The sequence below is a fragment of the Dipodomys ordii genome, unplaced genomic scaffold (genome assembly GCF_000151885.1).
Source record: "Dipodomys ordii isolate 6190 unplaced genomic scaffold, Dord_2.0 Scaffold6, whole genome shotgun sequence".
Classification (NCBI taxonomy): domain Eukaryota; kingdom Metazoa; phylum Chordata; class Mammalia; order Rodentia; family Heteromyidae; genus Dipodomys; species Dipodomys ordii.
Window position 1 is genome coordinate 18,575,072 of NW_012267222.1, and position 25,932 is coordinate 18,601,003.

A 25,932-nucleotide genomic window follows, 5' to 3' on the forward strand; every position below is an offset into this window, starting at 1 on the left:
CCCGGGGTCTCACCTAGGTGTCTAACCGCTTGAGCCACACCATCAACCCTTCATATTTATTACTATTGTCATCTTCAAATAGTTGAAACCCCTTTGTATAACATGCCCATTTATGTGAAACAATGTCACCCCCTTTTCAATCTGTCCTTGAGACAAGGTCCTACTAACTTGGCTCAAATTAGCTGCTAATTCCAGATCCTCCTGCTTCTGCTTCCCGAGTAGCTGGGATTACAGGTGTGTGCTGCCATGCCTGGCTCCCTTCCTTGGGTTCTACGAGAAGCTCGGAACCAACTAGAGTCCTGCGAGATTTCATAGAGCGACTAACAACCTGGGAGCAAAAGCCACTCAGCGGTCACCTGGCTTCCAGTGTGTCTTGGTAGCTTTCCTGAGCTGGTCACAGCCAGGACAGCAGGGGACATGCCCGAATGACAGGGACAACTTCAGCCTTATGTAGAAAGTGAGTAAAAACATCTTTATGTTAGCTCCTCTGGGCAGAGCTGAGTTTTCCCAGAATCCCTGCCGGGCTGCACCACGGGCGGGGGGCGGGGGGGGGAGAGGGGGGGCGGCGCTCAGGGCAGCATGTGCCACCACTTGAAGCTAAAGGGCTGGCGGCGCACGTTGGTGCCGCAGTGCACCTCCCCATGCAGCATGTGGTACGGGGCGAAGTCGTCGATGAAGACGCAGTGCAGGCCCAGCGGCTCCAGCAGCGAGCGCACCTTCTCCTCCAGGCAGCAGCGGCCATTGATGAGGGGCCCGAAGGGCTTGGGGATGCCCAGGTGCTTCCCCAGTACCAGCATGTTCACCTGCAGGAAACGGGGGTCCCTGGTCAGAAACAGCCCCTCACCTCACTCCCCCACTGCGCCACCCACCCAGAAAGACCAGAGAGAAAGTCTTTCATGCAGCCTTGAAAATCCTGCTTGTAGCCAGTGTGGCTCACACCTGTCAGCTACTTAGGTGGCTGAGATCTGAGGATCACAGTTCAAAGCCAGCCTGGGCAGCAAAATCCAATAGACTCTTATCTTCAGTGAATCACCCAAAAGCCAGAAGTGGAGCTGTGGTTCAAGTGGTAGAGCACCAGCTTGGAGTGCAAAAGCCAAGTGAGAACATGAGGTCCTGGGTTCAAGCACCAGGACCAGTGCACACGCATGGGCGCACACACACACACACACACACACACACACACACACACACAAAGACTGACCCTTCCTGCTCAGCAGAAGGAAGCCTGGCTGGTAAGAGCCTGTTAGCCAGATGCCATTGAAGTATCAGCGGGGGGGGGGGGGGGGGGGGGCTCCAAAGCCAGACAGCCCCGTCCTGGTGCTGTGTGCTCTTGTGTCAGATGCCATCTCTCTCTGTGCCTCAGCTGGAATCCCCCAGTGTCACAAGGCGGGGGAAGGGGAGCGAGGAAGCTGTTCAGACCTGAGGAGGGAGACGCGCCCCTCCCTCTAGCAGCCCCCTGTTCCTCCTGGGAGGTCAAGGCCCTGGGTGAGGGAGGGGGGCTGCCACCTCCTCACCATGTTGGGGAAGAAGGCCACCACCTTGAGCCTCGCTTTGGAGTTGCCCGTGAGCTTGAAGAGCTGTGGGATGTCCACGATGTCCTCCTCGGCCAGGCCCAGCTCCCTCTTCAGCACCCCTCGATTCCAGTCGATGCAGCTCTGGGGCAAAGGTGGAGGAAAGGACGGTAGGGGGCGGAGAATCCGGGAGGGGGAGGGGTTGGGGCGGGGCCAGAGCAGGGGCAGGGTAGGGGGTGGGGATGTGGTCAGGACCTTCCCTCCCCAGCCCCCCCAGGCTCCCCACCTGGGCATAGGAGTTCTGTTCTTTCAGAACCTTGTTGGACAGGATGGCCTTTATCGTCTGCTGTCTTCTTCCTGTCAGGGGGAAAAGAAAATACAAGCAAAAACTCGGGTGGGTGTGGTAGAGACTCCACACCCCCGGCTGTAAGGGGGGGGTTCCAGGGTGCAGGCACCTTGTGGGCAGCCTGTAATCCCATGCAGCCTGGCATGCTCATATCCCAGAGAATCTCTTCCAAAAACAGAGGGTTTAGAGGGGAGAAGCCGTGCGCTGGGGCCATGCGGTGGTATGGTGCCTGCCCCGCCTGTGAAACCCTACGCTGGTCCCAGCCATGCAGGGGTGGGGGAAGGGAAGGAAGCGGGTCGGCCGGGAACCCCACGGCACCCCACTGCACATTGGGTGAGAGCGATCAGCCACACGGCCGCTCAGCCTCCGCCCCAGCCTGTGTCCTGGCTGTCCTCCCGCTCACACCAGCTCTCTGCGGCCCCCAGGCCTTTGCACTTACTGCTCCCACTATCTGCAAGCTCCTCCTTCCTTGTCCCTCATGGCTCCCTCTATACCCCAGCTCCTGCTCATCCCTCACGGCCTCTGCCTCCTCCAGGAAGCCCTTCTGGCTGTCCACCTGCTGTCCCTAAACCCCTGTTGTAGTTGCTCTCACGGCTGGCTAGGATACCCAGTGCCTGGCACACAGCATTCAGAAGACCTCTGCTTCCTGGATGCTCCCACCAGGAGTAGGAGGCCTGGTGACCGGGGAGGACAGGGCCCGCACAGAGTAGGGCAGGGCGGGCTTACGCTGTGTGTGTGTGTGTGCGTGTGTGTGTGTGTGTGTATGTGCGCGTGCGCCAGTACTGGGGCTTGAACTCAGGGTCTTGCACTCTTGCTCAGCCTTTTCCACTCAAGGCTGGTGCTCTTGAGCCATGCCTTCACTCCCGGCTCTTGGTTGATTCACTGGAGAGTCTCAACAGACTTTTCTGCCCCAGGCTGGCCTCACACTGCCATCCTCCGAGCTCAGCCTCCCGAGTGGCTGGGATTACAGGTGTGAGCACCCGGTGCCTGGATCGACTTACTCTTGATTCCTTGGAAGATCAGAGCCTCTCCGTGACCTTCTTCCTGCTGCTTCTGGAATAGTCTGTAGCAGGACCTGGGGCTGGCCAGGAGAAGCCGGAAGCCCTGGGGCAGAGGCACTGGAGTGAGCACTGCTTTGTCTCTGTGGCTCCCAGGAACATGGAGGGACTCCCCCCCCACCACACACACACTTCAAGCAGCTCTGGAGCCCACCTTCCTGTCAGATGCGGGCACGAAGCTCAGGAACTCATCCACATGGCCCACGGACAGCCAGTCAGAGTACAGCTTCACGGGAGCCTGCACCTGCTGGGCCTCCAGGAAGTCCTGCAGCACCTTGTGCATGTCCCGACTGTCTGGGCTGCCCCCACAGGGTAAGGAGCGTCACTTGGGGAGGTGCCCAGGGGCCAGAGGAGAGCTCTCCTCCAACCAGGGAAGGGAGTCTCGATTGCCATCCTCATATCTCTCAGGAGCTGACTAGAGGAATTGTCATTCCAGTTTCATTGGTGGGGGAGGGGGAAACTGAGGCACAAAATCAGCACCTAGCCTCAGAAAGTACTGCCTGATCCATCATCAATGCAAGTCTCCAGTTGTGGAATACATCAAGCTCTGTCCTGCCCCAGGACCTTTGCACATGCCAGAATACTCTGTCATGATCTGCACATGGTCTTGTCCTTCTTGTTATCAGGTCTCAGCTCGAGTCCTTTCCCTAGAGAAGCCCGCCCTGGTCACCCCAACAGAGGTCCCCCTCCTCTTCTGCCTTCTTATCTTTCCCTCCTTTCAAATACCCTGACTTCGTTACTATACCATGAAGGGTCCCCTGGTAAGCGGAGAGGCAGGGGTGCGGCTGTTGCATGCATGTCCCCAGCTCTGGGTGTACAGTAGCTGCTCGGTAAGTCCGCATCCACTGACCACAGCGTGAGTGCCAGCGTGGAACTTGACCTTGGCCCTGTTGCCTGCCACCCCTCCCCCAGCTGCTCTTGGAGTCCTCTCCCTCCCCCCAATGCTTGTTGTGCCCTCTCAGGTTGGGGAGACAGGTGGGGGATCCCCGCTCTGGCTCCCGCTTCTCCCCGCAGCCCCCCTTTACCTGGGGTAACTGCTGTTCCCGATGAGAATCCTGCCCAGCGGGTATTCCTTCTCCCCCACCACCACTGGCGGGCTCACCTCCAGGTTCCCGAAGGAGTCCAGCCCCGTGATCTCTTCTGAGTCCAGCCCTCGGGTCACGTAGCCCATGTTTGGGCCCTGAGGCGGAGGAGCAGGGGCTTGCATTAGGGACACTGGGTGGACACGGGGTGGGGGCGCATTAAAGGATGGACCAGCGCCTGCCAGGAGATGACCGGGCACTGCCAGGGCCCAAGGCACGGCGGCCACTCCCAAAGCTTGGCCTGGGCCGAATAGCCAAGTCTGCAAGACTGACTTCCTTCCTTCCTTCCTTCCCTCCCTCCTCTCTTCCTCCTTCCTTCTTCGCTTTCTTTTTTTTGGGGGGGTGGGGCCTTGAACTCTGGGCCTGGGCGCTGTCCCTCAGCTCTTCAGCTCAAGGCTAGCGCTCCACCACTTGAGCCACAGCGCCACTTCCGGCTTTTTTCTTTTTGCTTATGTGGTGCTGAGTAATCGAACCCAGGGCCTCATGCATGCAAGGCAAGCACTGTACCACTGAGCCACCTTCCCACCCCCCTTCTTTGCTTTCTTGCTGGTAGTAGGACTTCCTCATTTGGCTTTTTCCCTCAAGGCTAACACTCTACCAAACACTCTACCACTTGAGCCAAATCTCCTCTTCTGGCTTTTTGGTAATTCATTGGAGACCAAAGAGTCTCACAGACTTTCCTGTCCCAGCTGGCTTTGAACTGGGAACCTCTGATCTCAGCCTCCTTGAGTAGCTAGGATGAAGACGTGAGCACCCGCACGGGAGGACACAGCTGGCCCAGCCCTGGGAGTGCCCGTCCAGGGCAGACGCAGCCTGGCAGGCGGGCCAGGCCCTGCGGGGTGGGGCTCAGGGTGGCACCGGCTGAGGAGACCCCGGCTGGAACCTGAGCCGGCTTCACAGCCCCCCACCCCCAGCTCCCATTGCCACCTGGGCCCAGCACAGGGCGTGGCCGAGAGGAAGTGGACCATGCAGACTGGGACTGCGCCATCCCATCCTGTGGGCTGGGGTGCAGGATGCTCCCCAGGAAACCTCCCATCCTGGCACACCTCGCACCCCACTCCTTGCTGTGTTTCCTCTGGGGCTCAGGGTGCAGGTCAGGGGCGGGGGCTTCCTGGGACCACAGAGAGGCAGGGTGGGGAGGGGCCTGCGCCCTGGCGGGGCTGGCTGGGTTTGAGCCTTCACTGCTCACTAGACCCAGTTTCCTCATCTGTAACATGGGTCCCCGAGAGCCTTACTGTCAAGGGTAGTCATTAAGTGAGTCAGCGCCGGGGCTGACAGAAAGCAAACGCAATAATGCAGTTATTATTATTGTTATTGTTGTTATTATCTGTGCTGAGTTCACATCCGTCTACCTTGTAGCCAAGCAGGCCCTGCTGACACCACGCTTCCATCCCCGAGGGACCCCCAAACCCCACTGAGAAGGCAGCTTGAGGCCACTGTGCCCCTTGGGTCAGCCCAGGGCGACCACGCTGGACGGTCTCGGGGCTGGGCAATCTCAGGAACATGCCGGGCTCCTGGGTGGACAGGCCCCACCCACCTGACCTGGGGGAGGGGAAGATGGGGGGAAGACAGGCCGGGAGGGGTTTTGGGGAGCCGGGGGCCCCAGCCATCCTACCATGACGCGTTTGAGGGGGAAGTCCTTCAGGCCTCTGTCCCTTGGGGAGTCGAACACCACCGGCAGCGTTTTGTGGGGGGCCTGGATGTAGCCGATCTCCATTTCATCCTGGTGGGGGTCGGGGAGAGGCTGTGTGGCTGGGTCTTAGCATCGAGCACTGGGGTGGGGCTGGGGGGACCATCACCTTGCTCACCCTGTAGTCAGAGCCCTCCCCCACCCCCCGCCCGACACCTGAACCCAAAAAGTAGCTCAGAGAACTGGGACCTGCCCCTCCCCAGGGGTGCTTCTGGGGAGAGCCAGGGAGGCAGGCGGGGGCACCAGGGGTGGGGGGGACAACGGGGACCATAGTGACGAGGAATGTGGGGTGCAGAGGGCTCCCAGGGGAGCAGGGACAGCAGAGAATTGGCCCGCGTGCAGCCCGGGTCAGCAAGAGCGGCTGAATCCAGTCACCATCTCAGGCCTGTCACCCTAGCCACTCAGGAGGCTGAGATCCAAGGATCGAGGCTCAAAGCCAGCCCAGGCAGGATGAGCCCATGAGACTTGTTTCCTACGAACCACCAAAAAGCTGGAAGTGGAGCTGTGGCTCAAGCACTGGATGGAGCACCAGCCTTCAGTAAAAACAATAACTTACATGGTAGAGACCAGGCCCTGTACAACAGCGCATGCATGCAGTGTCTGTGACTCTCGAGTGAATCAGCAAAGAGCCAGAAGTGGAGGCATGGCTCAAGTAGTAGAGCACCAGCCTTGAGCAGAAAAAAATGAGCAAGAGTGCAAGCCCCCTGTCTCCCCACACCTGCACACACAGAGAAAGTACTGGAGCAGGGCGTGGCCAGTCTACTTTGAACCCAGGAAGCTGAGGTCGGTATGCTCCAGCAGTGAACAGACCATGGCTGCTGCACCCCCTGGCTCAGGACCCTCCGACCCTACCTGGCCACCGGAGGACAGGAGGGTGGACGCAGACGCTGCCCACCTGCATCCACTGGTCGTCCATGTTCTCCTCCAGCGGGCTGACCGTCAGCTTGCACTTGGCTTTCTTGGCCAGAGCAGCCACCGACTCCAGGAAGGCTTCGTTATCAGAAATCCTAGAAAAAGAAACTTCTGGAACTCCAGCCTGGGGATGGGGGACACAAGAAGCCTATGTGCGGACCCATCTCTGCCCTTGTTGGACACACAGGCTGGCTTTCTGGAGGGGGGGGCATGCCCACCTGCCGTAGACGGCCTGTGCTGACCCCCGCCTGCATCCTGACCCCGGGTGACCCCTCCTCCCTTCCGCCCGTGAAGCAGTCAGGGGAGAGGGCACTGTAAGACCCCCGGCTTGCTCAGCAGGGACTGGGTCTGGGAGTCCCCATCCCCAGAGACCCTAGCCTGGCTCAGTGGTCAGCCAAAACAGGTACATTCGTGTTCATTCTGGGTGGTCCTGGAGTTTGAACTTGGGGCCTTGCCCTGGCCAGACAGGCATTTATCACTGAGCCCTTTAGTGCTGTAGTGATTTTTCAGATGAGAATCTGAAGTGCGAGGCCAAGGCCTCAAACCACGATCCTCCCCATCTCTGCCTCCTGTGTAGCTAGGATTACAGATGTGAGCCGCTGTGCCCATCCATCAGGGTGCATTTAGACACATTCCCAGAGGCTTCTAGTACTCTGAAGAGACTTAAAAGCCTGGCTTGGGGGCCTGGGTCTACTGGGGTCTCACCCCCCCAGGAATAAGGCAGGCCCTCGGCAGGCCGGCGACCATCTGTCCCTGCTTTTTCAAAACTCCCAGCATGCTTGTCTGGTTCACACAAGCCAGTGGTGTCCCCAGAACTCAGGGGCATCCAGGCCCTGGCCTGCTGGGTCTCACCTGGACACATACACCTCCTGGGGGGGCTGGGTGTTGGGAGTCATAATCCAGGGGGCCACACGGAAGACCACGCTGTCTTGGAAAAGCAGGGTCTCGGGGAGCTCCTGCAGGGGCGGGGAGAGGAGGGGGCACATCAGGCCAGCAGGGCCCACGCCGGCCACTGCCCCCCGGCCTCCACGCTGTCCCCTCTGCTGGGCAGCCAGGCCAGCGCGGCCTACCGGGTTGGATGTGTCCAGCAGGGAGATGCCGAGGGAAATGAGGCCGGGGAAGTCGGCGTCGGGGAAGGCCCGGCCCTCCACGTAGAAGTCCACGCGGTGCTGGCCGCCCTGGAGCTTCAGGCAGTGCGAGGACTTCTGTGGCCCCAGGACCGCCTTGTACCTGGACGGACGGCCGCCCCCTAGACGGGGCAGGGGAGGCTCAGGCCCAGCCTCCCCCTTCCTCCCGGGGACCCTGAGCTCACCCCCCGGGTGCTCTCTGCCCTCATCCACTTCATTTTGGCCTTGACTTCTGGCCCTCATCTTCCTCGAGAGCCACAATCCAGGCTGGACTCCCTGCCTTCCTCAAACTCACGAGGCAAGATCCCACCTCAGGGCCTTTGCACCCACCATTCCCTCTACCTGGGTCGCCCTTCCCCGGGGTTTCTGCAAGTGGTGCCCCTCTGTGGAAACTATCTGACACAGTGGGTGCTCTCCTCCCACTTTCCCCGGCCCAGCCAGCCACATGCAGACAGGGACTTCACCGAGCGCCTAGCTCTGTGCCCTGTGCCAGGAGCCGAGGCTGGCGCCCCCAGGGAGGGGGCGCTGAGCAGCTGAGCAGCTGCAGATGTTTTAGGCGGTGGTTTAGAACAAACACTGGGGTGACACACTCAGTTTGTGGTCTGTATAAGTGTGAGCGTGAGTGTGTGTTTATGTGTGTTTGTATGTGAGAGAGAGAGAGAGAGAGGGAGAGGAGAGGAGAGGAGAGAGAAATCAAGCTCAGAATGCCAAGGAGGTGGTCAAGATGGCTCTGTCACAGCTTTCTGTTGTTGTTCTGGTGGGCAGTGGGGCCTGAACGCACGGCCTGAGCACTTTTGCTCAAGGACAGCACTCTACCACTTTGAGCCACAGTGCCACGTCTGGTTTTCTGGTGGTTCACTGGAGATAACAGTCTCACAGACTTTCCTGCACAGGCTGGCTTCGAGATCCTCAGATCTCAGCCTCCTGAGTAGCTGGGATTCCAGGCGTGAGGCATGGACCGTGCCCAGCCTTGGGGGTTCTCTGGGGGTGTGCAGGGCGGTGTCCCTGGGGGCCAGGGCCACAGCTGGTGACTCACGTGTGGCCTGGAACACTCTCACTTTCTCCATCTCAGCCTTGGCCACGTGCAGCAGCAGCTGGTGCTGGCTGAAGAAGTTCTTGGGGGCCTTGGTGCTCAGGGTCAGCAGGGACATGTCCTGCAGATCTGCAAAGAAGAGCCGGGCCACGGGGGGCTGCACCCCACCGGCCTCCTCCCGGCACCATGGTGGGGGGGCTTGCCCGCCCCGGGGCCAGGCTGCGTGTGTCCAGTGCTTAACTGTGCAGGTTTCCCCTGGGATGAGCAGAGGTGGAGGCTCAGGGCGGTGAGGACCGGGCCAATTCTGTCCCTCCCCTTCCCACACCTCACCATGCACCCCTGCAACCTCAGATGCAGAGAAACATCCAGAAACAGTGAGCAGCACTGAGCCCCTGCTGGGAACCAGGGGTGGGAGCAGGGGCCCCGTCCTTAGCTGGCCCAGGGGCAGCTGGTGTAGGAGGGACACACGCAACGCTGTCATTGCTGGTGGGCTGGACCTCAGGGAGAGGGGACCTTGGGGTCAGCCGAGTCTGTGTGAGCTCGGGACAGTTCCCTCCACACTTGCTGCCTCCATTTCCCCATCATTAAGCAGAGAAGTGGTGTGTGTCCTCGTGGAGTTGTTGTGACAATGCCACACTAGGTACGCTGTGCTATATTATAGTACCTGAAGCCCCAGGCAGCCCCGAAAGGGGGCTATTGGGTTGGTACTGTGTGTCCTGGACTACAGGAGTCCTCCCTGGCACCAGGCCCAGATGGCTGCATACAACCCAGCCATGCTGTCCCATCAACAGTCCCAGACCACCACTGCCCTCTACCTCAGCCATTCCCTAGCATTACAGGGGATTTCTGTCAAGAAGGACCCTGTTCTTACCACAATCCCTGTACCCCAAACCTGGCCTTAGGGCAGCACCCCTGGGGTTTGGATCCTCAGTCTGCTAATGGTTAGCTGTGTGGCCCTGGACAAGAGATCTAGCCTTTGCATGCCTCTGTTTCCCCATTTGTTAAGTCTTGCATCAAAGGCTCAAATGAATGGCTTCTTATACAGTGCTCAGAGAAGGTCTGGTAGATGGCAGGGAATCAGGGGCATCTTTTCTTTACATTTCTTTGCACCTCAGGTGTGAGGCACATGCAGGCATTTGGGAAGAGCAGGGGGCCAGCGTGGAAGCTGGGATGCTCTGGGGTTGGTCCTGGCTCTTCCCTGACTGCTGTGTGACTTGGGAGAGTTATGTGACCTCTCTGGACATTTGTCTATTTCTTCACCTGTAGAAGTGTGCATGCAGTCCCTCCGGTGTCCAGGGCTGTGTCAAGGCCCCGAGGCCAGCGGGGTGGGGGGGGCTTACCTTTGTGGTCCACCACATGATCATCCTCGCAGTCCGGGGCAGAAGACTTGGGGTCATCTTTGTCACAGTTCACCAGCAGGATGGCACCTTGTCCACCTTGGCCCCAGGTCCAGGTCCTCTGGAGTGCCAGGAGAAGAGGGGTGCACTCAGGAACCTCAAGCCCAGCCCAGAAGCGAAACCAGGGCTCCCTCCCGCTCTTTGGCCTCATGCACTTTAATCCTCATGCTCCAGACCAAGGAAGTCCCAGGCTGGAAAGTTACCCAGAGTGCCATGCAGCCACCCTTCAAAAAGAAACCCTAGAGACAGCCAGGCACTGGTGGCTCACGCCTGTCATCCCAGCTCCTCAAGAAGCTGCGATCTGAGGATCGCAGTTCAGCATGGGCAGGAAAGCCCATGAGTATCTTATCTCTACCACAAAGCCAGACATGGAGCTATGGTTCAAGTGGCAAAGCACTAGCTTTGAGTGAAAGAGCTAAGGGACAGCACCCAGGCCTTCAGGTCAAGCCCCGGGACTGACGCACGCGTGCGCACGCACACACACACACACACACACACACACACACACACACACGCTGGCTCAGCAACTGAGTGGAGCCGAATCTGCCCTCCAGCCTCAGTCCACACAGTGACTACCCTGAGGAGTGCGAGCCTGTCCGCTGTGTGGGCGTTGTGCTGTCCTTGGTCCCTCCCACGTGCCTCTGACGGGGGCGGGCTGCAAGGCCCCGCCCTGGGTGGTGACTGGGCTTTGTAGCAGCATACTCACCCCCTGGGGGGGAGGGGTGGCAGGTGGTTGCATCCGGCCAGGTGGGGCTAAGGGATGGGGTTCATAACGCCCAGCCTTTCCCACAGGGACATTTTAGTTTTTATTTCTATTTCTGCAGTGCTGGGGATGGTGCACTTGAGGCAGGAGCTCTACCACGGAGCCACGCCCCCCCACCCCACACTTTGTGTGTGTGTGTGTGTGTATGCTAATACTGAGTCTTGAACTCAGGGCCTCATGCTCTTACTTTGGCTTTTTCCACTCAAGGCTGACACTCTAACATTTGAGCCACACCTCCAGTTCCAGCCTTTTGCCCGCTAACTGGGGATCAGAGTCTCACGGATTTATCTGCCCAGGCTGGCTCTGACTCTCCATCCTCAGGTAACGGCCTTCTGAGCAGCTAGGACTACAGGCGTGAGCCACTGGTGCCCGGCACTTCCCCACCCTTTTGGCTGACCTCCGAAGGATTCTCAGTCCTTTTACACTGACCACTCTGTCGTTCTACCCACATAAAAGTGGGTGGGCAGCAATCCCCACCCCCACTAGGCCCCAGGTTAAGCCTTGAGGTCCCTGTGCACATCTCTCTCTCTCTCTCTCTCTCTTTTTGTCATTCATGGGGCTTGAACTCTAGGCTTGGGCGATGTCCCTCAGCTCTTCAGCTCAAGGCGAGCGCTCTACTACTTGAGCCACAGCAGCGCTTCCGGTTTTCTAGTGGCTTATTGGAGATAAGAGTCTCACAGACTTTCCTGCCCGGACTGGCTTTGAACTGTGATTCTCAGATCTCAGCCTCCTGAAGAGCTAGGATTACAGGCGTGAGCCACCGGCACCCGGCTTCCTGTGCACATCTCTCCCTGTGCCATTTGGCTGCCTTCCTTCTGTCCTCCACCTCTGTAGTTGGCACTATGGGACACTTTTCCCATCAGTCACTACAGCCCAGGCAAGGCTGGCACCTGTCTAGGAAATTTTTCTGCGCTGTGCATTCACTGGGTAATTATAGAGAACCTAGCTTGCAGGAATGCACATCCGGTGTACTCACTGCTGGCAAAATATGATCTTTGAAAAGATAGATAGAGGGCTGGGAAGTGCTTGCTTAGCATGCACAAAGCCCTGGGTTCAATTCCTCAGTACTACATAAACAGAAAAAGCCAGAAAACAGAAAAAAGTGGCACCATGGCTCCAGTGGTGGAGCACTAGCCTTGAACACAGAGAGGCTCAGGGACAGAGCCCAGGCCTTGAGTTCAAGCCCCAGGACTGGCAAGAAAAAAAAATAGCACCAATGATTCTTGTTCTTGTTTTTCCCTGAGGTAAGGCCTCATGATGTGTCCAAGGCTGGTCTCCAACTTGCAATTCACCTGCCTCAGCCTCCCATGTGTCAGGATTACAGGTAGGCACCCCTGTGCCTGGTTCATTTTCTGTCTTTCGGAATTATGCATTTGGCATCCAAAGCAGAAGACACGTTGCTGTTTACCTATTGCCCACTAGGAGGCGCCATAGGAGAACCTGGCAGGGTTGAGCAGTGAGTACCTGGTCTTTCATGGCTCTGGTGCTGGTCGCTTTGCCGGTGCGGGTGACGTCTGCGTGCAGGGAGATTTCTGAAACCCCATGAACAGCAGGAGAGGTAAGGTGTGGGTGGACAGGAGACTGTGTCTACGGGTTGGGTCACCCAACCTCAGGTCCCCACTGGCTACGAGAGGAAGGTTGGGGCTTTGGACTATCTGGCCAAATTCAGGGTGCCAAGGTTGTGGCCCCGATGTGACCCTGTAGGCCTGGCCATGCCCAGGGGTGTCAGGAAGAGCCCTGAGTCACCCTGGTGAGGGACATAACCACACTGTCACCCCAAGCCCATGGCTCCGTGTTCCCTGCAGCATGCCACAGGACTCCTGGTCCGTGTGAGATATGGCGGGAGGTCATTACTCACCCACTCCGGTGAGGTAGAGGAGGGCTTGGACCCTTGAAGTCTTGGGCCCATAGTATGAAATCTGAACCTGTAAGCCAGAAGCAGACTGTTAATGACTTCTTTTAGTCACTCAACAAACATGGATGCATCCTTTCTATGGGCCAGCTCAGCCCAGTTCAGCCCAGGACCCTACAGGAGAGGGTCCTGCAGGAGCCCCCAAATGGAGGGGTATACCCAGAAATGGAGGGGTTCACTCTGCCTAAGGCTTGGGGGCTTGACAAAGAGGGACACCTTGATAGGGCCCTGGAAGGTGAGTGGGGGCTGGAGACAGGGTGAAGAGTCATTAGAGGGAGAGCGATGGCCACGAGACACGGACAGGGACCCTGAGGCAGAAGGAACGCTGGATGGACACTGGGCTCCAGAGCAGGAGCTGTTCAGAAGAAGAAATCACGGCTCCTCTGATTCAGCTTCAAAATCTAGGGAGGACTCGAGCGGCGTAGCTCGGTGGAAGAAACTGGACCTAGCTTTTGTGTGTCCCTGGGCTCAGTCACAGTAAAGTAAAAATCCCTCAAATAAAATTCCCTTAAAAATAAAAATCCAAGCCAGGCACTGGGGGCTCACACCTGTAATCCTGGCTACTCAGGAAGCTGAGATCTGAGGATCACAGTTTGAAGCCAGCCCAGGAACAAAAGTCCCCATGAGTCTTTTATCTCCAATTAACTACTCAAAAATGGGAAGTGGTGTTGTGGCTCAAGAGGTAGAGCACTAGCTTTGAGCACAAAGAGGCTCAAGGACAGAGCCTAGGTCCTGAGTTCAAGCCCCACAACTGACAAAAATAAAAAAATAAAAATCCAGCAGAGAACATATCTGACTGATCAGGTTACCAGATGAGGGCGGGGCATCTGGGCTGATAGGGGAGGAATCCCAGGGAGAACACATTTGATTGGTCCAGCTGCCAGTTGAGGGCAGGGCATCTGGACTGATGGGGGAGGAATTTCAGGGAGAGTACATCCGATTGGTCCAACTGCCAGTTGAGGGAGGGCATTGACTTATCCAAGCAAAATAACCCTGGGTGCTTCACAAGGGAAATCCACATCACCTGTGAGTTGGCCCATGGCGACAGCCTTTAACTCTGCTCCTAGGTCTCGTCCACAGCCAGCTGGTGACTCCAAGCCAAGAACCCTCCTCCGGCTGTCTGCTGTCCTCAGGTCCCTGCTACCCCATCCCTCTCCCTCGCCATCTTCTCCACCCCCTTCCCTCACCATACAGGACTTCCTCAGTTTCTCCCATGTGCATTTCACCATCTGATGCCGAGACAGGGCACACACCGGTGCCATCAATTTGCCACGTTTCCCAGGAAGCCTTCCTTGACCACACCTGCCTGGGTTCCCAAGCTTTGCACTCCTGTTTTGATCCTCAGGAACAAGTGGCTCCAGTCGCAGTGGGAACCCTAGAAGGTCTAGTTGAGAGACCATCTACAGCCAAAAGGCCCTCTAGTAGGTTAGATGGAAGCCCCCAAAGAGTTGAGTCCATGTCCTCATTCCTAGCGCCTGGGAATTAAGGATCGTCTGGGATGACCAAGTGGGCCCTAAATCCAGCGACCAGGCAGAGAGCGATGACACAGAGAGGAGGGGGAGGTCACGTGACCACAGAAAGTGATGTCACCACACGTCACGAGGCACTCATGGGTCCCCAGGAAGAGCCCAGAGGAGCACGGAGCGGATCCCCGCTTAGCACAGCCTCAAGGAATCTGGTTTTTCCTGACACCTTGTTTCCAGAAGCGAGAGCACACACAGCTGACCAGCAGCAGTGCGGGACGTGGGCAGAGCTCCTTGGGGCTCCTTGTCTCTGTTTACGGGAAGTCACCATAGCTGGAAAACGCTTCCTGTCTTCCTGTGTTATCACCTGATGCCCCAAGGGGGTGGAACCTCCCTGCCACGCTCAGTCCTCTCTTCCCAGTGCCTGGCATGCACAGGCGTTTATTATAGTCTCTGATTGGATGAGTTTAATCAAGACTCCACCCTCCACAGGCCCTGGCAGCCCCAGATCACTGCCCACAAGGACACTGAGGTGGAGGAAGCCGGCGTGGGCCCTTCCAGCGAGGAAGCCCTCCTGGGGTGGGCATCGAGGGTCCAGGACAGGCCCTACTGTGAGAAGCTGCTAGCTGGCAGCCATCCCTCCCCCCTCCACCCGCTGGGACGCTCACCTTCTGGTCATCGGTGCTGTTGCTGGCAGTGTTCACCTGCAGAGTCACCTCCAGCTCGGGGACCAGGGGCCACTTGGAATCTGTGGAGCTCTTCTTGGCTGGAGGGCTGTGGGTAACTTCCACAACCACCCCTGGGGAGGCGGAGATGCTGAAGGACTTGCAGTCCTTGGGGGCAGAGCTGTGGAGGGGGCAGAGCCGGGCCCAGCGCCTGGTGAGGAAGGGGCCACCCTGGCTCTGCTGGGATTCCTCCTTTTCCCAGTGAACACCAGGTGGGGGCCCTGTGTACTCTGCCCTGGAGCAAGGAGGGGGAGAGAATATGCCAGGGGGTGATGAGAGACACAAAAGGGACTTCATCACCTGAAGGCCTTGAACTTGAACTAGAAAGTTCAAGTTATTCCCCCCTCTCTCTGTCTCTGTCTGTCTGTCTGTCTGTCTCTCTCTGTCTCTCTCTCTCACACACACACACACACACACACAATGGCTAAGCTGAAAAGCACAAAAGATTAACAAAGAAAGCCACGTTGGATATATTAACATCAGACAAACATAAATTATTAGACAAGACCACATTATTATTATTTTTTGAGGGTCCGGTTGTGGGGCCTGAACTCTGGACTTGGGCGCTGTCCCTCAACTCTTCAGCTCAAGGCAAGCACTCTACCACTGAGTCACCTTCCCAGCCCCACAAGACCACATTATTATCAATAGAGGTCACAAACCATGAGATAAAGGCCAACTCTCCAGAAGATATTCTTTTTTTTTTTTTTTTGTCTGTTGTGGGGCCTGAACTCTGGGCCTGGGTGCTGTCCCTCAGCTCTTTAGCTCAAGGCTTTTTTTTTGTTTGTTTGTTTTTGTTTTTGTTTGTTTGTTTTTGGCCAGTCATGGGGCCTGAACTCTGGGCCTGGGCGCTGTCCCTCACCTCTTCAGTTCAAGTCTAGTGCTCTACCACTCAAGCCATAGCGCCACTTCTGGCTTTTTCTGCTTATGTGGTGCTGAGGAATTGAACCCAGGGCCTCATGCATGCAAGGCAAGCACTCTACCACTGAGCCACCTTCCCACCCTCCAGAAGATATTCTTAACTAATATAGCAAAGGGAAGACCTTGACAGTATCCAGAAAGAAAAATCAGACTATCCAGACATGAATAGCGATTGAGTTGTAAGCAGACATAGCACCGATGAAAGCTAGAAGACAACGGAATGGCATCTCCGTAGTATTTTGAGAAGAGAACCATTATCCTGGAATTAGTCAATCTCCCCAAAATCTTCCCAAAACATTTTTTTTTGTCGGTCATGGGGCTTGAACTCTGGGCCTGGGCGCTGTCCCTCAGCTCTTCAGCTCAAGGCTAGCGCTCTACCACTTGAGCCACAGTGCCACTTCTGGCTTTTTGCTTATGTGGTGCTGAGGAATCGAACCCAGGGCCTCATGCATGCAAGGCAAGCATTCTACCACTGAGCCGCCTTCCCAGCCACCCAAAACATTTTCACATAAACAAAACCCACTATTTTAAAAATCAGCAGGTCAAATATTAGTGGCTCATGCTTGTAATTATCCTTACTCGGTAGGTTGAGATCTGAGGATTGTGGTTCTAAACCAGCCCAGGCAGACAAATACAAAAGATTCTTTTTTTTTTTTTTTGGTCCGGTTGTGGGACCTGAACTCTGTGCCTGGGCGCTGTCCCTCAGCAATTCAGCTCAAGGCTAGCGCTCTACCACTTGAGCCACAGCGCCACTTCCGGCTTTTTTCTTTTTTCTTATGTAGTGCTGAGGAATCGAACCCAGGGCCTCATGCATGCAAGGCAAGCGCACTACCACTGAACCACCTTCCCAGCCCCAACAAAAGATTCTTATCTCCAATCAACCCCCAAAATAGCTAGAACTGCAGCTGTAGCTCAAATGGTAGAGCACCAGAATTGAGTAAAAAACAAACAGAGAGTGCCCAGGCCTGAGTATAAGCCTTACTACTGACATAAATAAAATAAAATAAAATTCACATGGAAAACCTTTAGTAAAGGAGGTAAAAGGTGAGAGACTTCCCTGCTAGGTAGAAGATTTACTACAGCACTGGGGAGATTTGGAAGGAGTTATAATGACTAGGGCCAGGACAAAAGGAAGATGCAAGTCTACTTGATCTATGACAGAGAACTAGCATGGAGGGATTGTGTCATATTTGCCCACAGAACACTCCTCACTCATCCATCGGAGAAATCATTCCGTCAGATAGCAATGAAAGAAGCCAACCCCAGCCTCGTACCACATACAATTCAGCTCCCTGCACAAAAATCTTAATTCATGGGGAAGAACTTTGCATCCTTGCTAAAAAGATGCAGGAGGCTGGGCTCTGGTGGCTCAGGACTGTAATCCTAGCTGCTCCAGAGGGTGAGATCTGAGAATCACCCTTCAAAGCCAGCCTGGGTAGGAAAGTTCGTGAAACCCTTCTTTCCAATGAACCAGAGAAAATCAACAGGAGACACAAGCAGACACTCAGAGAAATTGACATGCAACTGACAATAAATGCAGAAAGAGGCTCAGCCCTTCACTAATGAGTATTAAAATGCAAATGCAAATTTATGCCAGATGGGGTTGGAGATTCACTTGATTGATAAAAGTAAAATAAATAATAGCAACTCAGCCCTGACCCCAATTATACACGTGGCATGCACGGGCCTGCTGCCCCCCAGTTAGCCAGCTGAAAGCCAGCAATGGTCATCTCCTCTGTGTGAAGAGGGGGACTGGGTTGACCAAGATCTGCCTGGTCCTTGTGTCTCTGCCTTCAACAGCTCCTTAATCAGGACCCAACATCTTCTCTCCCTCTACCCCGGGACCCTGCAGCCAGCCCTGAGCTGGGCAAGGGGTTGTCAGGATCGCCTCTCACCTCCCATCTCGTCCACTTCTAGGTGTCTCCCACAGTGGACATTTCTAGGCCTCCTCTTCCACAGACAGCCTCATGATCATCCATTCTTCCTTCCCCTCCAGAACCTATCCTACCCCCTCTCCCTGCCCACCCAAGTACTGGATCCCATTGACCAATCATGGCCCCTTCCAGAAAGAATTCTCCCTGCTCCTGCTCCCCACCCGCCCCCTCCCTCCAGCTTCATCACTTCTGCCTTCTCTTGAGTAACGCACTCCCCACTCCTCAGTCTGTTGAATGAACCGGTCCCACCCACCGCAGAGGAAAACGGCAGCCGTGATGCACGCCCAGTGTGCACAGCGAGTGTGCAGAGGTCAGCACACATCGTGGGGCCCCAGAGAGCGCAGGGGAGGCCGGGAACCTGCATTTCCAAGTTCTCTGGACCACACGTGGAGATTCACTCAGTGCAGGACAGGCGGGATGGGGACAAGCGCAGAGGGAGAGAAGCAATCAATCGTGGGGGGACACCAGGCAGGGTCGGACCTGCACACCCAAGGACCTGGACAAGTAAGGCACTTTGCCACTCTGAGCCTCAGTTTTCCCATCTGTGACACGGGATAGACAGCACCCTGCCCACTCAGCATCCTGATGGCCACATGGAGATAGGTGACCGGCTGCTGACACGTGCCCCAGGCTTCACCCCTCGTGAAAGCCAAGTTGGGCGGGAGATGATCGGGACAGGAGAGGGTCCCCAAATTCCCACGCCACCTTCCCACACCGAGCTGGGGAGAAGAGCACAAGGGCTAGTTAGGAGCCGTGTCCTGAGGAGCCCAGAAGTGTCCCTGTTGGTACCATCCGGGGCAAAACGGCCCCAGCACCGCATGTAAATCTGGAACGTGTCGCCTCTTGCTTTGTTCCTTTCATTGTTGTTTTTCATTGATGATGTAGGTTTTTCCCACTGTCTTCCCAGAGCGCAGCAAACACGCATTCGAGACGCGTTCACCTCCAGTGACACCGCTTTCCCGCGTCCCTCACGGCCGCGACGAAGCACCGCTGCCCCGGGGGGAACTCACGTGGCACCACGTGGCACACGCAGTGCCCAGGCCACAGAGCCACGTGGGGTTCCACAGGACTGAGCGCACCCTCCTCTTTCCTTTCTTTTTCCGTCTGACACTGGGACTGGAATTCATTACCTGATGCTTTCACTCACTGGCTGGCACTCTACCACCTGAGCCACGACTCCAACCCCAAGCGCTTGCCTGTTGAGCCCTCCAGGAGTCACCTGTGTTTTTGGCTCATGGCCTCTTCCAGAATATCCTCTCTCTGCTCTCTGCCGTCATATTCTCACGGCTCCCCCCACCCCACACACTTTGCAGGTTTTTAGAAAGATTAGAAGCTAGCTGGAAAGGGCCCTTGAGCAGGTCTCCCTGCCTGGGGAGCACAGAGGGCCTGGAAGGGGGGCAGGTTTGCCGTGCAGCTCAGCCAGGGGTTGGTTTGAATAGAATCCACGCATCTTCCCTTGCAGGGAAAGTTCTTTCCAAACTCAGAAGGAAAGAAGATGCAGACTGGGAGCAGCTCACACGTGTGGCCATGGCCTGCTTCACCTCCTGCTGCCCAGCCCTGGACCTCTGAGCCCAGGACCAGACAGAGCAGAGCAGAGGTGCCGCGGTGCCTAGGCAGGGGTGAGGGAGGAGGTGGGAGGAAACTGCTGGCTGGGGCAGCTAGGGCAGGTGGGTGAGAGGGGACAGAGAAGATGGGGGTGAGGGGGTCCTGAACCTCTACCTCCCACCCCATTGGCCAGCTGTGCAGCTCTCCCAGGCTGCTTCACTGCTCAGAGCCTCAGTTTCCCCTTCTGGGAGCTGGGAAAGGCTCCTGCCACTGCGATAGGTAGGGGTGTGGTTTGAACAGAAGCCATGATTCTGGGAAACACTCAGGGGACACATAACATGGCTCACTGGCTGGGGGAGACACCGGGACCTGGGAACCTCCTCTTTCTGAGGGGTGTGGCAGTGCCTTCCTCTTGGCCCAGCCCCACAGTCTCCCCCCTCCCACGCACATCCAGAAGCATCTGTGAGTTTGACCTGCCGTTCCTCTGCACTAAGGAGAGGGCCGGCCTGGGCATGTAAGCAGGGGCCTGGGCTAGCTCTGGCCCCTTCCTTGTCCTCTACCCGCGCCATCAAGTAGGCTCCTTCTGAAGAGTCGAGCCCGGAGTGATCTCTAGCCTGCTGCCCTTCAAATGAAGGGAACCTCTCAGGTTCTCGCAGCCCCCGTGGCCCAGACAGATCACCCAGGCCTCTGAGGCGACTCAGCTGCGGGGTGAGGCAGCGAGTGGCCTGGCAGGGAGATTCTCAGCCATGCCCATGGGCACCCTGCCAGCTGGGGGGGCCCAGCTCAGGGAGGAAGCCTGGGCTGCCACCACGATTGCCACCAACAAAGATGATGCCATGCACGCTCCTGGAGCGCGTCCTCTACCGCTTGTGCAACCCAGAGCCTGGCACGGGGCCACACCCACGTGGCTCCTGCACCAGTATTTATTGAATGGATGAATGAATAATGAATGAACAAACAATCGAATGACAACGGAGCAACTACCGGCACTCTGCCAGCCAGGGCTAGACTAACAAACATGTTCCCAGGCTTCCCATGAATCCCTATAACCCCTGCACAGATGGGGTGACCCGGAAGCTGGGGCACCTCCTCCATCTCCCACTGGCCTTTCCCACTCCAAGGAGAAGCCACGGCCACACTGCCCTGCCACACCAACACTCACTGTGTGTGTGCGCACACATGTGCAAGCATGCGTGCATCAGTGTTGGGAACTGAACTCAGAGCCTCAAGCCTCAAGCTCTCCCTTAGTTTTTCCCCTTAAGAGATGGTGTTCTACTACGTGAGCCACACCCCACTTTTGGTGGTTCATTGGAGATAAGAGTCTCCTGGACTTTCCTTCCTGGGCTGGCTTTGAATTTGGATCCTCAGATCTCAGCCTCAAGCATGAGCCGCTGGTACCTGGCCTGCCATACTATCTTGCCACATCTCCTTGCTAACATGCCGCCCTGTCACACTCTTATGAACCCACGCAGGAAGGCTGGCTGAGAGGGGGTCAGAGCCAGCCGTGTGAGCCCCCCATGAGTCAGGGAGCTGGCTGGGTTCCAGCCTCCCTTCCAGCCCACACCGGCTGTGTGGCCCTGGGGGCGAAGCACTGACCGTCTCAGACAGCTGTGTTTGCCCCACAGATATTCTATGCTCACGTCCTTGTCTCCCCAGCTCCAGGGCATGAAGATGGAGGCTCCCCCCACCCCGCTCCAACCCATGTGTGGGCAGCACTGGCTGTGGCCCCGCACACCCCGGGAGGCCCCCCCTCACCTGTGGACGTCGAGCTGTACCGCGGTGCCCAGCACACACACGGCACGCGTTGGCTGCTCTGGGGCCACATGGATCACTGTCCCCTGGGCCATCTCTGGCCAGCTGCAGGAAGTCCCCGAGTGGCTCCCTTTATACAAACCCAGCCGGGCCATGAGTCAGCACCTGTGGCCTGCGGCCCCGGCTGCCAAGCCCTCCCCGCTGAAGTCCTGGGTGTGGACTGCCCGGGCTCTCCTGCCTTGGGGCTGTCCCAGCGACCCCCAGATGGGCATCAGTGCAGCAGTTGCTGGTAGGGGGTAATCCATTTCCCAGGCAGGACTGCGAAGTCTGCAGCCTGCGAATGAGGCCTGTAGGTGGCAAGGCTGATGCCTTTAGTCCATCCCTGCTGGGGGCCAGAAACAGCAGAATCCTGCCCACCCCCAGCCGACAGGGGCACTCAGGGCGGGGTGGGGGGAGCAGAGGCGAGGAAAGCAGCCATGTTAAGCAGGAGACCGCAACCTGGGTCATACATTCATCCCAGGGAGGAGGACAGTCCCCTCCTGAGCTGCCCACCGGCCTTCGCTCCATACCTGCCCCCCAGCTCACCCACCTGTGAAGTAGGTGCTTTTTTCTTTCCACCCCTCCTTTCATCCTCACAGCTGCAGTCTGAGGTCAGCACCCATTTTACAAGGAGGAGAAACTGAGGGGCAGGGGGATGACACAGCCACTCAATGGCAGAGTGAGGAGGATTTCATCCAAAGGTCCCAAGGCTCCAGACGCCAAGTTTATTAGCTACTGCCCACGCCACACGTGTGGTCCAGAGGCCCGCACAGCTGCTTCCTGTAGGAGGATGTATGGGTGTTTGAGTTCAACCCATTTTACAAAAGGGAAAATGGAGGCCCAGAGAGGAAAAGTGACTTGCTGGGGCCTGAGCCCGACAGTCGGTGTTCCCTCTACACACCAGCCTTGGCCTTTGGGCCTCGAACCTCGGGCCTCCTGCGGCTGATCAGAAGAACAGGGGTGGGTCCTACCTGCACAGAGAATGCTCGCCTGGGCGCTGGGTGCCGGGCTCTGCCTACTTAATGGGATGATTCCAGCCGAGAGGGGTTGGGCAGGCCTGAACACGAGGTGCCCGGGTCAGGCACACGCGGTGAGCCTCAGGCGTTAACTGGGGGTGGGAGAGTTTGCGTAAGTTTTCGTTCATTTGTTTTGGCTTTGAAGCAAAGCCTTTGCTTTGTGGGTTAAGAGCCGGCTGAGGGATCAGGCAGCGTTGAGGGCACCGCCTCCTTCGTGCCAGCATCCCCAGGGCACAGATCCGAGCGTGGCACACCCGTGTTCCAGGAATGACCACCGAGGCTGAGAAGTCAGCCAGTCTCTGGGTCTCAGGACCCTCGGATGCCTCTACCCCCCCTCCCCGAGCTACTTTGCATTTCTAATGGAAAGTGACATCAAAAAGCCAACAAATGTCAGAGCTGGGCCCTCAGAGACCCAGGGCCCAGCCTTCCTCCTGTAGCCAGGGGGAGACAAAGGCCCAGAGAGGGGGTGCGACATGACTGGTCACACAGCAAGTCAGTGGGGAGCCCCAAACTTTGGGTGTCCTGGGGGTAACTCCTTCTGTTCCCTTCTTCCTATTTACGCTGGCAGTTGGGGCTTTAAGCCTGCCACACATGAGTCATAGACAAGCCCCACATCACTTCATTACTTTCACAGTATGTGTGTGCTGGTTTGTTGTCTTCTGTGCTGGGGCTGGGCCCAGGGCCTTGTGCGTGCAGGGCCAGCGCTCCCCCGCTGACTACCTGGAACTTTTCTAGGCACTGGCAATATACCATGAAGGAAAGAGACAAAACCTGTCTTGGAGGAGCAATTTTTTTTTTTCCTTGCTGGAAAGAGACAGCAGCAAGCAGTAAGCATGAGTGAATTCTAAGTGGGTGTGTTAAGGGGTGTACAAAACTGGGAGAAAAACGCAAAGCAGCACGAGGGCCCCTAGAAATGCAGGGCAAGACCCACGGCTATTTCACACGGGGTGGTCAGAGAAGGTGGCTATTTGAGCAAAGTCTCGAAGGCGGTGACAATGTGATCCTTTGCTGGGAGAATATTTGGCAGCGCCACCAGTGCAAAGGCCCCGAGGTAGAAACCTGCCTGCCATGTCCATGACGCAGTGGAGAGGGGGAGGGGTACCCTGTGGGATTGATTGGGTGTCACAGGATTTTGGCTTCTACTCCAAGTGCCCTGGGGGAGCTGAAGGGGGCGGTGAGGGGGGGGTGGAGGGGGAAAGAGCATATCGTGTACCCTTGTCTGCATACAGTCCTTCTGGCTGCAGAGGCCCCCAGCCGGGGATCAGACGTTGAGCTCAGGCTAGGGCAGGAGCAGTGGAGGGACACTGAACATTCTGCCAATAGAGCCCAGGCCCTGAGTTCAAGTCTCAGGCCCAGATTTATCCCATTCCTACACATGACTCAGAATAAGATTTTTTGCTGTGGGGGGACGGGGCGGGGGGAGATGGGAAGGGATGGGAAGGGGAAACAAAGGAGGAGGCAACAATGCTTGATAAGAAATGTACTCGTTGGGCTGGGAAGGTGGCTCAGTGGTAGAGTGCTTGCCTTGCATGCCTGAGGCCCTGGGTTCGATTCCTCAGTACCACATAAGCAAAAAGAAAAAAGCCGGAAGTGGCACTGTGGCTCAAGTGGTAGAGCACTAGCCTTGAGCTGAAGAGCTGAGGGACAGCTCCCAGGCCCAGAGTTCAGGCCCCACAACCAGACCCCCCCCAAAAAAAGAAATGTACTCATTATCTTGCCCTTGTAATGGTAACCCCTTTGTACGGTATTTTCACAATAAAAAAAAAAAAGATTTTTTCTGTGTTGCTTTTCCTTTATTTTTTCTTTACTCCCAATTCCATTATTTTCTATGTGTATCCTTACTGTTTTCTTCCTCCTTCTTGGTTTGAGTTTCTTCTGATCCTTTCCCTAGTTTCATGAGGATGAAATCTAGATTACTGGTTTAAGACTTTATCTTTTTCTACTAGAAGCATTTAGGCTATAAATTTCCCTCTTGGCACTGTTTTGGCTGACTGCCACACATTTTATGTTCTTTCATTTTTTTACTCCATTCATGGTGGTTGTTGTTATGGTTGTTGTTTAAATTTCTTTTAAGATAAAAATACGTTGTTTTTTTTTGAGAGTGGGATTTGAACTTGGTATCTGATGCTTTCACTCATTGGCTGGTACTCTACCCCCTGAGCCATGCCTCCAACACCTAAAAATATTTTTGTTTCCACCTATTGGTTATTTAGAAGCATATATAAGAGGCACAATGAGAGGTTTGATACATGGATACATTGTGAAATGATTATCCATGAAGCCCCTGCAGTGTGCATTTGTATCACACTTTTCCTTGTTTGTTTCTTGGTGTGTTGAAGCAGGATCTCTCTATGTAGCCCAGGCTGTCAGGGAACTCTCAATCTTCCGGCCTCTAACACTTTAAGTGCTGGGATTACAGATAAGAGCCTAGGTACTTGTCCGAAGCATATTTTCTTTATCTAGATAGACTCTTAAATTGCTTTAATCACTTAGTAATGGTGCCTCACCCTGAGGGACTGTGGGAGTGCAGATGTCTCTATGAGATAATGCTTTTATTTCCCTTGTTTACTTATTGTGGAATCACATTTCAAGCTGCTTCCCAATAATTACTCCTGTGAATGTATCTGTCCACTCTTGCCACCTGGCCTTCCCAAGAACTGGCTGGCTTGTTTGTGTTTCCGGTGTTTCCTACTGATTCAGGTCCTGATAAGGCTCACGGTGGTCCAACCGGGTTTGAGCCAGGAAGCTTTCGGGAGATTTCACAAGCTCCCTGCTTCTTGGAGGACCTGAAGACTCTTCTCCAACAGCTGCTCAAGGCTGACGATGAACTCTGGAGCCCAGAGCCCCTCTAACCCAACTAGGACACCTCACATTCTTCTCCCTGCTGGGGCGATTTGCTGGGTGGCTTCACACACCTCGAGGCAGGGCTGGGCCAGCCCTCAGCCAGGTGTTGCTGGGGCTGCCTGGGGCTCCATGGCTGGTGATTCCTGGTGCCTCCAACAGCTCTTCCTCCTGGTCCTGCAGGACACAGAGCTCCTCATGGAGCAGGGCTGCCTACAGGTGTCCAGCTGTTATTCTGAGGTTTAGGACAATCACACCTCTTGGCCCTGGAGCCCATGGGGGTGGGGGGACCCTAGAGCAAGATCTGCAGTTTGAACCCCCCTCCCCACGTCTCCCACCCTTGAGTCAGCCTTCCTCCTCTGGTTTTCCTAACGCAGCTGCTTTCCGCCCCTGGAGGGGCCCCCCAGGAATATGCAGAAGAGTGCAGCTGATCCCCTGCCGGCCAGCCTCCAGACCCTTCTTCTCAGGCTGTGTGTTCCTCTCATCTGCCCCATGCAGGACCGGAAATCAAGCTGTCCATGTGAGCCGTGGAGTAGCTGGATCTGCTCCCGTGGGCATCCCATGGTGCCTTTCGGTCGGTCTGTGCACACCTCTTGCTGTTGCACAACCCACCCTTCACCTGGCCAAGTGTGTACAGGTAAGCGCACTTCCCAGACACACAGCAAAGTGGATGCCGCATCAAGCATCGCCCAGCTGAAGAAACAGAAAGCCCGCCGCCTCTGCAGATGGTTGGGGGCAATTCTTTCATTCTATTGCTCCAGCTCCAATTTTTTTTTTTTGAGAATTTAGAAAACTAGATTTACTAGAAAACAGTTAACAGAAAGGGAAAACTGCAAATTTGCAGAAAAATATTCAAATTTCCCCA

General features: G+C 56.2%; 1 protein-coding gene across 2 annotated transcripts; it reads right to left on the bottom strand.

The window, feature by feature from the left end:
* Positions 1-569: 569 nt before the first annotated feature.
* On the bottom strand, positions 570-21,266 carry Padi4 (peptidyl arginine deiminase, type IV). Of its 2 annotated transcripts, none has more exons than XM_013033394.1 (16): positions 21,175-21,266; positions 14,963-15,140; positions 12,778-12,844; positions 12,384-12,451; positions 10,100-10,217; positions 8,763-8,888; positions 7,670-7,848; positions 7,452-7,555; positions 6,583-6,694; positions 5,613-5,720; positions 3,941-4,095; positions 3,070-3,214; positions 2,855-2,961; positions 1,798-1,861; positions 1,515-1,655; positions 570-803 (listed from the first exon to the last, which is right to left on the bottom strand). In XM_013033394.1, exons 1-16 carry the CDS (start codon positions 21,264-21,266, stop codon positions 570-572), a joined length of 1,998 nt encoding a protein of 665 aa, XP_012888848.1. The 2 variants fall into 2 exon arrangements, with proteins under 2 accessions (XP_012888848.1, XP_012888838.1); XM_013033384.1 differs by having other exon boundaries at positions 1,798-1,864.
* Between the last annotated feature and the right edge of the window lie 4,666 nt (positions 21,267-25,932).